General features: G+C 37.2%; 1 protein-coding gene and 4 non-coding genes across 5 annotated transcripts in view; 3 read left to right on the top strand and 2 right to left on the bottom strand.

Moving 5' to 3' along the window:
- Window positions 1–5,910, top strand: part of LOC148074856 (serine/threonine-protein kinase B-raf-like) — a 55,074-nt gene extending 49,164 nt beyond the window's left edge. Inside the window, exons 9-16 of the mRNA XM_087796137.1 lie at window positions 1,068–1,152; window positions 1,224–1,400; window positions 1,472–1,518; window positions 1,788–1,906; window positions 1,970–2,101; window positions 2,189–2,323; window positions 2,458–2,611; window positions 3,548–5,910. Of these exons, the coding sequence (XP_087652263.1) occupies window positions 1,068–1,152; window positions 1,224–1,400; window positions 1,472–1,518; window positions 1,788–1,906; window positions 1,970–2,101; window positions 2,189–2,323; window positions 2,458–2,611; window positions 3,548–3,570 (872 nt within the window). The 3' untranslated portion in view covers window positions 3,571–5,910. The remainder of the gene's footprint in view (window positions 1–1,067; window positions 1,153–1,223; window positions 1,401–1,471; window positions 1,519–1,787; window positions 1,907–1,969; window positions 2,102–2,188; window positions 2,324–2,457; window positions 2,612–3,547) is intronic.
- A 1,460-nt stretch (window positions 5,911–7,370) lies between these two features.
- Window positions 7,371–7,583, bottom strand: LOC148074855 (small nucleolar RNA U3). Its single transcript, XR_015711960.1, has one exon. It is a non-coding gene; the product is annotated as a small nucleolar RNA U3 (small nucleolar RNA).
- Window positions 7,584–8,721: 1,138 nt separating this feature from the next.
- Window positions 8,722–8,934, top strand: LOC148074854 (small nucleolar RNA U3). Its single transcript, XR_015711976.1, has one exon. It is a non-coding gene; the product is annotated as a small nucleolar RNA U3 (small nucleolar RNA).
- A 5,093-nt stretch (window positions 8,935–14,027) lies between these two features.
- Window positions 14,028–14,240, top strand: LOC148074853 (small nucleolar RNA U3). Its single transcript, XR_015712045.1, has one exon. It is a non-coding gene; the product is annotated as a small nucleolar RNA U3 (small nucleolar RNA).
- Window positions 14,241–15,109: 869 nt separating this feature from the next.
- Window positions 15,110–15,319, bottom strand: LOC148074852 (small nucleolar RNA U3). Its single transcript, XR_015712019.1, has one exon. It is a non-coding gene; the product is annotated as a small nucleolar RNA U3 (small nucleolar RNA).
- Between the last annotated feature and the right edge of the window lie 1,336 nt (window positions 15,320–16,655).

The following is a 16,655-nucleotide window of genomic DNA, read 5'->3' as shown; positions in this document are numbered from 1 at the left end:
CAAGGGAAAGTGGCACGGTAAGAGTCGGTCTAAATAGTTTAGTTTAACGCTGCTAGAGTCTACAGACTAGTGTTAATGACGTTTCTTTTATAAGGGATGGATTTTTTTTTTTATTCCAATTATTAAGGTTTTATACCAATGTCAATAACTTTAATGAAATTGTTACTAATAGGATACATTTGGAACGTTACATCCTTATCCCTAATATATATATTTTAAACAAAATCAGAAAGAAAATGGCAGCAAAACCGAACACTGTTTGGTAACTGCCATTTATATCATTATCGTGGCGAGTGTCTTTACTAATCCCTGGTCCTTTGTAAACATGTTACAGGGAAGATAAAAATGAGCTTAAATAGTTCAACCAGACTCAATAGAGAAGTGGTGTCAAACTCAATCACACAAATCTTCCAGCAGTTGAGGTTGTGGGTCTAACAACATGTAGATTTGCTAGGGTTCCCTAGAATCCATAAAAGTATTTAAAGGTACTACAGTACATTCAAGAATCTAATGATAAGGCCTTTGTTTGCATTGAAATACAATTTGAACCAGAGACTATCAGAGCTGATTTACATTGAGGTTCTACTTCAACATGCTTTATGTTGAAACTTCGTTAAGAGAAATTGTCTCTGGGCATTATGGGAAAGTGTGAATTTATTGAGTTTTTTTCTAGCCAAAATGTTTCATGATGGCTAAAAGTTGTACCAGACAACGTGGACGACACACCCTTTTTTTGTGTATTTTTTGCATATATATTCGATGGGAGTCAGGAAACTATTTTATTTTATTTTATTTTAATATTAACATTTTGCTGTATTTAACAGTAAGCATGTCTCTGATTAGGATCATGTCTGAATTATCTTTTTATTTTTACATTTTAATCAAACAAACCTTTCATCATCCTCAGTTTTGCTTTTATTTTTGATAATCTCTATTCCTCATCTTAACTACTGTCATCTTTATCAGTCAACATATCAACACGAGCATGTATTGGCCCCTCCTGCCCGTGAATGTGTGACACATGTGAATTAGAACAAGCAGCTTATTTTATTAATCTTCAATTTCAGGCGATGTTGCTGTGAAGATGTTGAACGTGACGGCACCCACCCCTCAACAGCTTCAAGCCTTCAAGAATGAAGTGGGAGTCCTCAGGTAGCTCATGTCACTAACTCGAACCTTTGACCTCTGCCTTGGACTTAAACATCTGTGTTTGTGTGCGACAGGAAAACGCGTCACGTGAACATATTGCTGTTCATGGGCTACACCACCAAGCCCCAGCTGGCCATCGTCACCCAGTGGTGCGAAGGCTCCAGTCTCTACCATCACCTGCACATCATGGAGACCAAGTTCGAGATGATCAAGCTCATCGACATTGCCCGGCAGACGGCTCAGGGCATGGAGTGAGTCGCTACACTTGTTTGTTGTTGTTTGTGCTTCTCGCTTATGTTGCTTTGTGTTTTTTCCTGAACAGTTATCTTCACGCCAAATCAATCATCCACCGGGATCTGAAGAGCAACAGTATCCTAAGAGAGATCAACCAGTCTGGAGTTATTGAAAGTTACATGAAACTACTTTAAAAGAAAAATCAAAAGCATTGAAACTCGTGTTATTCCTATCACTCATTAGCTCCTTGAGTGACAGGTGTCCCATTTTGATTGTGGATAAGACAACCATTGATCTTTGGTTTATCAAACGTCTAACAAAATAATTACAATTGTAAGAATATCTTTTTTCCAGAAATGAAGAGCATTCTTCCCAGGAAGTGTCCTTGACGACTTCTCCTCCAGATATTTTCCTCCACGAGGACCTGACGGTAAAGATCGGTGACTTCGGTCTGGCCACAGTGAAGTCCCGCTGGAGCGGCTCACACCAGTTTGAGCAGCTGTCTGGGTCTATCCTGTGGATGGTGAGTGTGAAGCTGCCCCTCGCGACTCACCTGAACTCCCTCCTGACAGGACTGCTCTTTCAGGCTCCTGAGGTCATCAGACTGCAGGACAAGAATCCCTACAGCTTCCAGTCCGACGTCTACGCCTTCGGCATCGTGCTGTATGAGCTCATGTCCGGAGCTCTGCCCTACTCCAACATCAACAACCGAGACCAGGTCAGATGTTTGTTCGTCACACTCCAGTCTTTTTCTATAATAAAGCAGAGTCCTCTCAAAGATGTAATGAAACGGTTTCTGCTGCAGATAATATTCATGGTGGGTCGAGGTTACCTGTCGCCGGACCTCAGCAAGGTGCGCAGCAACTGTCCCAAGGTCATGAAGAGGCTGATGGCCGACTGCCTGAAGAAGAAGAGAGAAGAGCGCCCCCTTTTCCCCCAGGTGGGATCACACACTTGTTCAAGCTATATCAGTATTTTTGAAAGTGATGTTGACCATGTCACAATAGACAGAAAGTAGCTCCTTAAGGAGTTCAAGGAAGTAAGACTTATTGTGAGTCTCATTGTTCTTTTGAGATCCTGGCGTCCATCGAGCTGCTGGCTCGCTCGCTCCCCAAAATCCACCGCAGCGCCTCGGAGCCGTCGTTAAACAGAGCTGGTTTCCAGACGGAGGACTTCAGCTTGTATGCCTGCGCGTCACCCAAGACCCCAATACAGGCCGGTGGCTATGGTAGGTTTTATTTGCGTCTCTGCACTCGACTTTCCTCCCACAGTTCAGAGAAGCATGTTCGTAACTGATTCTTACTGTAGGCGTGTCTGCAAACATCGACACCCCTAGTCTCTAGATACCACACTATTCTTTCTACGCAGTCGAGGCATGTGTAACTAGTTACTTGCAGTTGCCCTATATAACCACTGTTCTGTATCCGTTTAATAAACCTCCTAATCCCATCACAGCAAAGCCCTTACAGTAATTATCAGACCAAAATGATTTATTCTTGTAGACCCATTTCAGGAACTAAATTAAAGTTAACAAATGACTCACATAAACTAGTGTACCATATTTTTGGGACTATAAGGCAAACTTGAATAACATACATTTTCTCATAAATCGACAGAGTTCCTTTAAAGCTTTATTTATGATTTATGCTGCTCAAAATAAGGTCAAAATGTGAGGCTCCATAATAATGCACCTCATGGAGATATACTACGATGCTGCACTTAATTGTAATTATACAAGGTTTAAAATATTATTAAATTAAAAAATAAATAAACACTCTTGCAAATTAAATTGTTCTATTGTGGTGTCAATAAAGTTGTGGAGGTAAGTCACACGTCACATGACAGAAACACAAACGCCATTGGTCAACAGCAGGTTAGCGTCACTTAATGGCGGATTATTGAAGTGTTTATGATTTGATATCCGTGTGATGGTTTAAATGTATAGAAGTTGAGATCTGTCCAGGGTGTCCTCTGTCTCTTGTCCCAAGCTTACGACAGAATGTTACATGTTCACTTCAGTTTTCCTTGAATCTCAGAAGTTTTGTCCAAACCTGAGAATTCAAAATGTCTATTGGGTTATTTCAAGAACCAGCTGAATAACTGCTGACATATGCTCGTCAATCCATCACTAAAATTCTGTCTCCTTTGTTTTTTACCTTCCCAGGGGAGTTTTCGGCGTTTAAGTAATGTGTGCTGTTTCACACCAGTTCATCCCTCCTTCTTCTTCACCTCTCAAAAGTCCCTTCGGTGGATCCATTCATCACCAACAAGTGAATATTAGCAGAATGTGTTCCTCCCTCTGACCACCTGCTGGAGGAGTCCGTCCACCGAACACCGCCCAGCACACTCAGACACAGGACCGGTGGTCGAGGCTGTGAGGAGGACTGGAGCGCTCCGCTGAAGAAGGACACGGGAGACGGCAGAAAAGAGGTTTTGGGATGGTTCTTCCCCGGGCCAGGTCGAAGGTCGGTCATCTCCACTGCACTGAGGCCGACTCAGGACAGAGCCTGCACGGCGATGACGACGGCGTCTGTCGGAGGCGGATGTCCTGAGACCCGGCGAGGGGGGTTCACCCTGTAACTATGACTTGAATCTCCTTCATCTTTCAATTTGTGTTTTGCCTTTTCAAGAGAAGGTTCTGTGCAGCACAAAATGTGGCACTGACGAGTCCTGCTTCGCCTCCTTTAACTTCATGTGACGAGAAAAGCTTCTCTTGGATCACATGGCTTTAATATTGCACTCTGCTACTCACTGAAACATTCTCTATCGTCCACACTTCTTTACGTTGCTCATCCCGGCATGTGTCCTGATTAGAATCCACCTGTTGTTTTATTTTTGCCTTTTTTTCTGTACAGGCAGGCCTGCAGATACCTACATATTTAAAGTGACTTTTTTGTTTGTTTTATGAGCTAATCTTTCAGAATCTAAGCTAACAAGTCTTTCTTTTGGACGCTTGTGTACTTTGCACTTTGTAGAAAATGCATTGAAGCCTTTTTGATCGGAACATGAGTCCCGAGACGAAGAGCCGATGATGAACCGGAGGAGGCTCTTGTTTTTTTAAAAGGGAGGGTGAACATTCCTACAGCAATGAGAGCTAAAACAACTGCTAGCTTGATGAGAGGTGTTCAAACACGGACAGAGAGGTGGTCGTCCATCGTACACGTCTACCTTGACCCCCTTTGCAACATCATTACGACATATTTTGCTTCTGGTGTGGAGTTTTACACTCTTGTTTTCTCTCAGCTTAGCTTAGCGTAGCTTAGCACTTAGCTGACTGAATGCTAACTATGTTTTCTACCCTCATTTAAACAATCAGTTGATAACAACAGTAAGTCTTACTTTTTTTTTTTTATATCAGCAAAAGGTTTACAGATGAAAGTGTGTGTACATGAAGAAAGAAAGTAAGATATTCTCTTCTTAAAAGGTCTTTTTGTTGTCACTTACTTCAATGATTGGCTGCTGCTGGTTGTTGCATGATCAGCTCTTATCCTGCTGAAGTTTACACCTCAAAGTTACACTTGTCTTAGCGTCGTCCACTGATATTCATCGCCCAAAACCATACACAACAAGAGTTCCCTTCAATTGAATTCAGATGACAAGTCAAGATGAGGAAAATAACATCCACGTCCTTTCAGGGTTTTCTTGGCTGCTGATCCATGAACGCTGCTTCCGGTGAAGTTTTTCATATCCAAGTATCGTGACATGGCTACTGTGTTTACGGTTGAGCAACATCGCAAGTTTACCTTTCGCACATTCATGATGAGTGATCTTTGTTTGTTAAGATGTGTGATTCATATTTTGATGGATTGATGACAATGATTCGGTCGACTTTGAAATGAAATGTTGAATTATGAATCATCAAAGTGAATCAGAAACGTCTCCGACACCTTCTGTGTTTGTTTTTTTATTCAACTTTAGCACCTAAAACATTATTTTTAATCACATATTTGTAACATTTAAATAGGTTTTCAAATACATTGGAGCTCTAATCAAAAGGTTCCTCTCGAAAGAAACTCATCGTGACATAGTGTCGCAAAAATCCACAAAAACAATTCAATGTAAAAATGAATGGTTTGTCGGAGACACATATGGATGAAGTCGGGTCACATGTTCATCCTGGACTCACGGGGAGAAGCTGGCCTGGGTCGTGTTCACTGATATCACTCATGTTTCATAAGTCACAGCCAAGTTGTCACGAGCTGACATGAGTTGAAAAGAAAGTGGTCGCCTCCTCCACACATCAGTATCAGCCGGGATATCTACCTGTGCAGGGCTAGACGCACATCGGCCTCATTCTATCTTTTTTTTTGACTTGTATATCTCTTGAGCTCTGCTCCAGTCACCAACTCTTCTGGAACATTCCCTCTCTCTCGACCTGTTGCCTGCACCTTAAACTCCCTACACTCGCACACAAACACAAAAACCTTTCAATTGAAAATGATCATGACGTTTTCTCTTTTGTTTCGTTCCACCTGTAAATAGTTGTACAAAGGAAATACTGTCAAGTTTGCTAGAAGGCATGGAAACTACAAATGTAACAAATTATAAAATGTTCAATTTAAGAGACATTTTGATAGGCAAAAGAAAAACAGTTGCGTGTACAAATATTTAAGGCTGTATCATACGGAGAAAGAGCTTAATGTATTTGTTGTGAATATGGAAAACTGATATATTAAAGAAGTGCATGAAAAGTGGAGAATGGTCGTCTTTTTTCTTTCTTCTTCCTCTCTCCGCTTGGTGGCGCTGTTGTCAAGCTTGTACCGTCCGAGCAAGATGCCATTTTACTTGAAATCTTGGATTAATATTGGAATTTATAACTTCAACGACTCTTTTAAAGGCGTTTACATTTCAGATAAGTTAAATATTGTCCTGTCACAATTGATCAATAAAATATTGTTAATATAAACACTTTAGTGTTAAAAAATGCGATTGATCTACTTGTTTGTAAAATGTTATATAATAACAAAATAAAACTATATGAATGTAGAAATTGTTATTTATTTCTTCAAAGAAAACTGAAACTATGAATAAATACATTACTAATGGTCAATACAAATAATAAATGATGTTGTGGAATAATATTAAGGTTGGTTCTTTTTTCTACATTTGACATAATTATTTTGAAACGAGACTGTGCCAAAAGTGGAAATTGTCATTTATGTATTTTAATGTATGTAGTAGTAATAATATGATTCTATAATGAACATGTTTAAATAAAAAACGTAAGTTACTTTAGTCAAGCTTTAAAATATTTTAAATTAAATATGTGGAATAAAGTAAAATAAAATTGAAGCATATTATTTCTGATTTGAGTTCTGTTCAAAACGTTAATAAATTACAATTTCATTTACAATATAATTAAATCTCAGTTTTTTTTCCTGTAAAATTATATTTTCAATTTTCTACAATTTTTTTTTTTACTTTTTTAGAAGACAATACATACAAATGTCATTTTACTGAAAATAATATTCATTTTAACAACAAATGTAAAAAAACTTTTTTTAAATTATTTTCCACAACAATAATCAATTTAATTGTTGATCGGATTAATAAGTGGATTTGTGCCTTTTTGAGACAAAAGAGTCAAGAGGACTAAAACTAAACACTAGCAGACCATCGAACAATCTTGGCAAACATCTTGTTGACTGACGACCTCAGGACTTCATTAGTAACATCTAGATGGCGCCGCAGATGGCTCGCTTTTTCCACTTCATCATGAATGACTCCTGCTTTGTTTTTGCAATACAGATACAAATAAAACATACAAAACATTTTAAAAATAACATTTCATTTAAAAAAAATGCAAAACATATTGTGACATTATTTCAAATGAAAGATTGACACCCAATAGCAAATGCATGGAAAAGTTTGATGTCTCATCTCACCTTGAAACAAATGAGTGTGAGCACTTTTAATTTACATGTTGAATAAACCTTCATTCAAACTATTTTATTGTCTGATAAGTGTAATTTATCTTTGACAACACAACCACTCTGATCATATTCCTCTCAATACTGCACAAGGAAGTAAAGAAGGATCATCAATGACAGAGAACATATGAAGTCAATCATTATTCTCTGTCTGCTTCACACTCAGGAAGGAATATCACAACTCTTCATCATGGTTAGTGACACCAAACACTTTACAAACACATTTCTTAAGTTAAGAACTATAGAAATGATCCCTGAAAGTATAGTCTTAATTAACTCTGCACCAACATCACACTCCATCCTCACACCAAACCATTACAGTGATGGTTGATTTTTTATTTTAGTTGAACAAACATGATACTGTGTGATTCACATTAAATACACAACTTGAAATGTATTTACAAATCAAACACATAGTAAGTAAGTAAGTAATATTTATTTATATAGCGCTTTTCGAGACCAGGGTCACAAAGCGCTTAAACAATCAAAACAATACTCAAAACAGTACATACTTTAAAGATCAAGATAATACTGAGAACAACACAGGAGTTCGAGAAATTCAAGGAAAAGCCTGAACAAATAGAAACGTCTTAAGATGTTTCTTAAAGGAGATCAGTAGATCCATCAAGCGCAAAGAGAGAGAAGATCGTTCCAAAGCTTAGGAGCAACAGCCTGAAAAGATTTCTCTCCTCTGGTCCTGAGCCGTGTGCGTGGAACCATAAGTAGATTCTGATCCACAGACCTCAGAGCCCGAGCTGGGGTGTAAGGCTGGATCAGATCATGCACCACAATACTTTCAAACTAGGTTTCTACATTATTTAAAAAACCCACGTAGTGAAGTCAATATTAGAATAAACAAATGTTAATTAATAATATACTTTGTAAGTATTCTTCATGAAGCAGTGTCATTATTTTTCCACTAGATGGCGGTCTCTGCACTATTCTCCATTGTTTTGAACAATTTTTCTAATGAAACATCACATCATTTTTAAACTGATGGCGCCACCTACTGACCTCTAAACAACATGACACTGTTTCATTTGGCTTCATCAACACATCACTATTAAATACACAACATGAAATGTATGTTTATATCAAACACATGAACCATAAAGCTTGCACACACATGGAGTAAAGTCAATATTATAAGAAACAAATGTCATTTATTGAATCATTTTGAGTAAAAAATTCTTTATTTCTGTGAACTACACTACAAAGAACAAGCACTTTTCTGGACTTATTTGACATCTGTGATCTATGAGGTTTAGATCTGGAGACTGACTAAGAGACTCCAGGTCCTTACAATGATTTTTATGAAGCCATTCCTTCAACACAAAGGTCACCTTTGGATCGTCACTGTAATGGTTTGGTGTGAGGATGGAGTGTGATGTTGGTGCTGAGTTAAGTTAAGACTATACTTTCAGGAATCATTTCTATAGTTCTTAACTTAAGAAATGTGTTTGTAAAGTGTTTGGTGTCACTAACCATGATGAAGAGTTGTGATATTCCTTCCTGAGTGTGAAGCAGACAGAGAATAATGATTGACTTCATATGTTCTCTGTCATTGATGATCCTTCTTTACTTCCTTGTGCAGTATTGAGAGGAATATGATCAGAGTGGTTGTTGGTTCTGTCAAAGTTTAATATAAACATCCTATGGTAGTGATGGTGAGATGAAGCCTCATGAAGCACCGAAGCCTCCCAGCCGAGTAGTTCATCTTTGGAGCAAAGCCTCGTGAGGCTTCATTTGCACGACCATGCCATCACGTGGACAATTGGGAGCATTGCATATTTGTGCGCAAATGATTCTGATATTAAAAAATGTGCTTGACAACCTTGTTTTTTTAAAATAATTATTCCTTTTTATTTAAAAAAGCAATTTTCCCACAGTACTGGGCTTTAGCCGGTTTCTTTTTTTACTGATTATTTCCCCGGCTTTGGAAAAAATCCTTTCGCAGGGGACGGATGAAGCCGGGGTACACAGTATTTTCATGGCCAGCTGAAAGAGAGATGGGTGTATATTTTTACATTTCGCCCAGTACTGTAGGGGGTCCTCGTTTCTAGGAATATTGTGTTCGTTGAGGTAGGTCTTCACCGCCACCGTAGCATCAACCGTTTCATTCCTCGGCCTGGTCTGCTGTACTGTGGCATCTAAACGATGCCAGAGTTTGCTTCCTAAAACAGAAAAGCTGCATGTAAGTGACCACATAAAATAAATAACAAACAGTAGTATAGTAAATAAATGAATTTGAAAGAAGCCATCTAGCTTGCCTGACGTTGGTTCAATTGTCTCGTTGGTCTCCAAGCTCTCATGCAGGGCTCTATAATGCCTCAGCATTGATGAAGTGTTGTTGTTGTTATATTATTATATTTTATATATACACATATAAAGTATATATATGTATATATAAAAGATAATAATTGGTGTATATATATACAGGTATTTGACAATATTGTAACAGAAATGAATGGGACACTTATTTGTGGAGGAGACTTCAATGTGGTATTAAACAGTACATTAGATCCATCCAACAATAGAAGAAATATGAACCATGTTACAAAAACAATGAAAAACATGTTAAGAGACTACGGTATGATGGATCTATGGAGAAGGTTACATCCAAAAAACAGGGATTACACACACTACTCTGCACCTAACGGAAGCTATGCAAGGATCGACTATTTCTTTCTAAATCAAGAAGATTTTTACAAAGTAGAACAGTGTGTAATAGGAGAAGCGGATATATCTGACCACAGCCCAGTAATATTCAAAATTAAACTAAAATCACGAGTTAAAAAAACAATGTGGAGGTTGAATATTGGTATTCTGAACAAGAAAAAAATAGTTGAAGAAATCAAAAATGATATTTTCACATATCAAAAAGAAAAGGAAAATGGTGAGGTTAACCCTGCAATAGTGTGGGATGCTCTTAAAGCAGTTATGCGGGGAAATATTATAGCAAAGTGCTCTTTACTGAAAAAAACAAGAGAAGCAGCATATAAGGACGAGAAAGAAAAACGACTAAGGTTAGAACGACAACACAAAAACAGCCAGGACCCCACTCTACTTCCAAAGATACAAGAAACCAGGGATAACATAAAAAGACAATTAAATTCAGAAGTAGAAAAAAGAACTAGGTATTTAAAAGAGTCATATTACGAGATGGGGTCAAGAGGAACGAGACTTTTGGCAAGAAGACTTAAAAAACAGCAGATCGACCGCTCCGTTCATAAAATTAGAGATGCTTTAACAAATGAAGCCACTTTTGATTTAGAGGAAATAGAAACTAAATTTAGAAATTATTATGAGAATTTGTATAAACAACCACCTTCTGCCGACATAAGTCAAATCAAAACTTTTCTTAACTCACTAGATCTACCATGCATCGGCACAAAGCAAAATGACCTCCTAACAACACCGATAACAAAAGTGGAAATAGAGCGAGCAATTGGAAGGTTCAAATCAAATAAATCACCAGGTAGTGACGGTTTACCGTCTGAATGGTATAAAACATTCAATGAACAGCTGACCCCGATGCTACACACATCATTTAACTACACTCTTGAACAGGGTGTGATTCCTCCGTCTTGGAGCGAAGCTATCATCTCAGTTATCCCAAAAAAGAAAACCAGTGAGAAGTGTGAAGACGACAGGCCGATCTCATTATTAAACATAGATTATAAACTTTACACTTCCATCATAGCAAAAAGATACAGCACATTCATGACAGAGATAATTGATGAGGATCAGACCGGATTTATCAAGGGCCGTCAAACGCATGACAATATTAGGAGGACTATGCATGTAATAGATCATGTGGAACGTAACAACATCTCAGCTGTCCTCATAAGCTTTGATGCAGAAAAAGCGTTTGATTGCGTTAATTGGTCATTCCTGTATCTTGTACTAGAGAAATTTGGACTAAATAGTAAAGCAATACGATGCATTAGATCGCTCAATCAAAAGCCGACCGCAAGAATAAGAATAAATGCTAGTCTATCAGACCCTATTACCTTAGAAAGATCTACAAGACAAGGTTGTTGCCTCTCACCAACTCTTTTTGCTATTTGTATCGAACCATTGGCCCAAGCAATCCGACAAAACAAGGAACTTAAAGGTATAGAAATGAATCACGAAAAACAAATTATTGGACTTTTTGCAGATGACATAATATGTTATTTACAAGAACCAGAAACTAGTATTCCAAAAGTAATACAACACATGGAAGCATTTGGCTCCTGTTCTGGCTACAAATTAAATTGAGCAAAAACGCAAATTATGGCAATGAATTTTACTCCATCTGAGAATCTCAAAATAATATTAAACACAAATTGGTTTGCCAAAAAAATAACATACCTAGGGGTCACCTTGACCAAGCAATACAAGAAACTGTCTGAAGAAAATTATAGCAAACTACATAAAGAAATTAAAACTGACCTAGAAAAGTGGGGTCCCCTTACACTGGATTTGAGTTCAAGAATAGATACAATCAAGATGAACATCCTACCTAGATTACTTTACCTGTTTCAAGCATTACCAGTTGAGGTACCAGAGATTCTATTCAGAGTGTGGGACAAATTGTTCTCTAGATTTATATGGAATGGACAAAACCCGAGAGTAACATTTGAAACCTTACAGATTAGTAAAGAGGGAGGTGGGATGGCTTTACCAAACATGAGAGGATACTATCTTGCGGCCCAGATAGGACCAATTATAAGTTGGTGTGACCAACACTTTGACGCAAAATGGAAAAATCTAGAAGAAAAATGTAGAGATCAGGAAATTCGAAGTCTAATTGGAGACAGAAAAACCATGAAGGAATATAGTAACCAATTAGATACAATAAGTCAATTCACACGTGAAATGTGGTTCAAGGTGGTCAGAAAACACAAATTGGAAAATGAAATTAAAATATTCAGTTGGATAGCATACAATAAAAGTTTCACTCCAAATAATCTGGATTTACAGTTCAGGCAGTGGATCCAGGTTTAACTGCAATATGCACAGACACAAAACATGGCAAAATGATGAGCTTCCAAGAACTGAAACAAATATACTCTCTAAATAACAGAGACCACTTTAGATTCTTACAATTACGGGATTTCTATGACAAACAAATTAAACCAAACATGAATGAAAACAGAAATGGTATAATCCAAACTTTGATTGGAACCTATAACGGCAAGAAGTGTAAAATTGTCTCAACATTATACAAGCAAATGATGGAAACTAAGGGAAAGACAACAAATGATGTAAAGGAAAAGTGTGAAAAAGAGTTCCATATCAGTATAAGTCAAGAAGAATGGTCACATATTTGGAAGACGCAGCATTCTACGACATCTTCTCGTATCTGGAGGGAACACTGCTGGAAAAATGTAATAAGATATTTCATTACACCAAAAATTAAAAGCAGACAACTGTCATCGGACCAGTCGTGTTGGAGAGATTGTAACGAAGTCAATGTCGATGCTCATGTTTTCTGGTATTGCTCTAAAATCAGGAAATATTGGAAGGATGTGCATGAAGCAGTTGAAAACATCTTGGGCTATAATATTCCACCTGCATGTTCAATTTTGTACCTGGGCTTAAATTCAAACATTGTAAACAAGGAAGACAAATATTTATTTAAAATACTAGTGGCAGCCGCTAAAAAGGCCATTACCAAAAAATGGCACAATACGAAAACCAGTGGAAGAATGGACTCACATTGTCAAAGGAGTTTTTGAAATGGAACTTTTAACCCACAGGATAAGGACACAAGAAGACAAATTTATAGAAAAATGGAAAAAGTGGACTCTGTTTACACAACAACGACACCTGTGAAATACTTGGACTGTATCAGTGTGTACTTTATATATTGAAAGATGCATGTAAGAAACATGAACAACCCCCATTTTTATTTTTTTATTTTTTTATTTTTGTTTTGTGTTTTTGCGTTGTTGGTTTTTTATTTTCTGTGATGTATGTGTGTTTGCCTTAATGTGGAAAATTCTAATAAAACTTAAGTTTGAAAAAAAAGAAAATAGTGCAGAGACCGTCATCTAGTGTTCTCTGAAAATAATGACACTGCTTCATAAAGCTTCATCAGACCATCACTACTTACCACTGCTGAAGTGTTTTCTTCATGGACCACTGAGACTCTGGCCTCAGATGACATTTGGACATTTTGTCCCTCAAGATGCTTCTGCTGCTCACGTCAGTGTCAGCTAATTGTACTGATGACATGTTTGGTTTGTCCATCAGACGGATTGCAACTGTCATGCTATGTTTGAACCCTCTTTCTTTAGAAGGTTCATACCTGCACTGTGAGGACCAGAGTGGTCTCCTTCTGGGCTTTCTACCCACCCCTTCACTCTGGTCCAGAGTGGATGAATCTTCATCTACTCTGTCCAGTGTGTCCACTTGTCTGCTAGTTGAGGACGGTGAAGAAAGTCAGAGGCACGAATATATTGCTGGTGTGTTTCAGTGCAGGTCACATGTAAAGAGGTGGTGAGTGCTTTGTTCTTTTTCAGAGTCAGGGCCAAGAGAGGTTATCCATAGAATCATCCTATAGAGAGTGTCACAATCATTTGTAGAACCAAGGTTACATAGGTAACCTGTTGTTTTTGTATAGATGTTGTTTATAAACTGTGAAATGAAAAAAAACAATGATTCAACCGTCATTATAATAGTTTGGTGTGAGGATGGAGTGTGATGTTGGTGCAGAGTTAAGTTAAGACTATACTTTCAGGGATCATTTCTATAGTTCTTAACTTAAGAAATGTGTTACTAAAGTGTTTGGTGTCACTAACCATGATGAAGAGTTGTGATATTCCTTCCTGAGTGTGAAGCAGACAGAGAATAATGATTCACTTCATATGTTCTCTGTCATTGATGATCCTTCTTTACTTCCTTGTGCAGTATTGAGAGGAATATGATCAGAGTGGTTGTTGGTTCATAACAAGATGGTTAAATTTCAAACGTTTCTATGAGTTTAGCAGTAATGGTGAGATTAAGCCTCATGAACCACTGAAGACTTCCATTAGAGTAGTTCATCCTTAACTAAAGCTTTAGGATTCATTTGCTCTAACAAACCATCAAGTTTGGCATCATTTCTGCTTAAAGGATACAGAAGCAGAAACTTTTATTTGTCAGATTCATTGATTTGTGAGACTAGTAGAGATATGTGTTTGTATTTTGTTAAAAACCTGAATATTTAAACACACGTACAACTATTACTGATATGGTTGTTGAGATATATTTTTGCTGATAACTTTGTTGTGAAATTAATCAGATAAATAAATGCATTGTTTATGAACAGAACTTTTTTCTCCAGGATGCCTGATTTTTTAGGAATTCAATAGATTTACAGTAAACTAGTAAATTATTCAGACTAAACTCTCTGGTGTCAATTGTGTAAGAATATAAATACTGTCTAAACGAAAGAAGAAAAAAAATGATGTTTAATTAAAACAGTTGTTCAAAACAAAGGAAAATATTGCAGAGAGCACCATCTAGTGGAAAATAATGACACTGCTTCATGAAGCTTCATCAGACCTTCACCACTCTTCTGGTCAAAGCAGTCTGTCACAGAGATGAGGGCTTGTTTTTGCTGGAGCCACTAAATGAACCTTAAACCTCTCACTCTCCTCAAGAGCAGGAGGAGGAAACACTGTAGTGGAAAAGATTAAAGTGACCACAATGAATGAGCAAGAGCATCTACCTCCAGTGGAGAGTTGTATGTATCTGCTCAAGGAGACAGTAGAGATGTAGATTAATAGATACAAATGTTTTCATATATTGTATTGAACATAACAACCACTCTGATCATATTCCTCTCAATACTGCACAAGGAAGTAAAGAAGGATCATCAATGACAGAGAACATATGAAGTCAATCATTATTCTCTGTCTGCTTCACACTCAGGAAGGAATATCACAACTCTTCATCATGGTTAGTGACACCAAACACTTTACAAACACATTTCTTAAGTTAAGAACTATAGAAATTTAACTTAGTCTTAATTTAACTTAACTCTGCACCAACATCACACTCCATCCTCACACCAAACTATTATAGTGATGGTTGATTTTTTATTTTAGTTGAACAAACATGATACTGTGTGATTCACGTTAAATACACAACTTGAAATGTATTTACAAATCAAACACATGCACCACAATACTTTCAAACTAGGTTTCTACATTATTTAAAAAACACACGTCGTAAAGTCAATATTAGAATAAACAAATGTCAATTAATAATATACTTTGTAAGTATTCTTCATGAAGCAGTGTCATTATTTTTCCACTAGATGGCGGTCTCTGCACTATTCTCCATTGTTTTGAACAATTTTTCTAATGAAACATTACATCATTTTTAAACTGATGGCGCCACCTACTGACCTCTAAACAACATGACACTGTTTCATTTGCCTTTATCAACACATCACTATTAAACACACAACATGAAATGTATGTTTATATCAAACACATGAACCATAAAGCTTTCAAAGTAAGTTCCTACATTATTACAAAACATGGAGTAAAGTTAATATTATAAGAAACAAATGTCATTTAATGAATAATGTTGAGTAAAATATTATTTATTTCTGTGAACTACAGTACAAAGAACAGTTTGTGGTCAACATTAGAACAGAGAGCAGAGTCAGCATTTCTTCAGTTTGTTGTAGAGCCAACCAGTTGAGGAACCAGTGATTTGTTGGAGCTTCTGGTGCCACTAAAATCAACCTCAAACCCTCGAGCCTCACTGTTCTCAAGAGGAAAGAGGAAACACTGGTGGAAAACCATAGAAAAGCCTTGGTCGGCACAATGGATGATCAAAAACCTTCATCCCAAGAGTAGGCTTGTCTGACTGAAAGAGAAGACTGTGTTCTCGTCCTGGACAAAGTGCAGAATGAGACAATATTTACACTTTTAAAATGGAAAACCAACACTCTGATCATATTCCTCCCCTCAATACTGTGAACTTACATATTAATCCAAATGAAAGTTCAACACATGCACCAAAATGTTCACATTGAGTGTTTAAACCAACCATGTGGAAATGTTTAATGTTTCATCTTGACAAAGAAACAAAAGTGAGAAGAATTATTTTCAATAAACTATCATCAAGAACAATTTCTAGTCGAAGTGTGTCAGGAAACTTGTAGATTCATAACTTTGTTGGCAGCATTACAGACTCAACACAACACGCTCAAAAGATATTCAGTCAGGGAAGAATCATTGTGGCAGATAAGGACAATCACCATGAACGGATACTGATCACATTTATTTGTGTGTAAAAACAAAACCTGATTGAAAATGTTAATTAAAATGGATTTAAAGACATTTTGATGAAGTT

Source organism: Callionymus lyra, chromosome 7, assembly GCF_982586985.1.
Source record: "Callionymus lyra chromosome 7, fCalLyr1.hap1.1, whole genome shotgun sequence".
Taxonomy (NCBI): Eukaryota; Metazoa; Chordata; class Actinopteri; order Syngnathiformes; family Callionymidae; genus Callionymus; species Callionymus lyra.
Note: the sequence above shows the minus strand (reverse complement) of the source record. Positions and strands in the feature narration are given on the sequence as shown.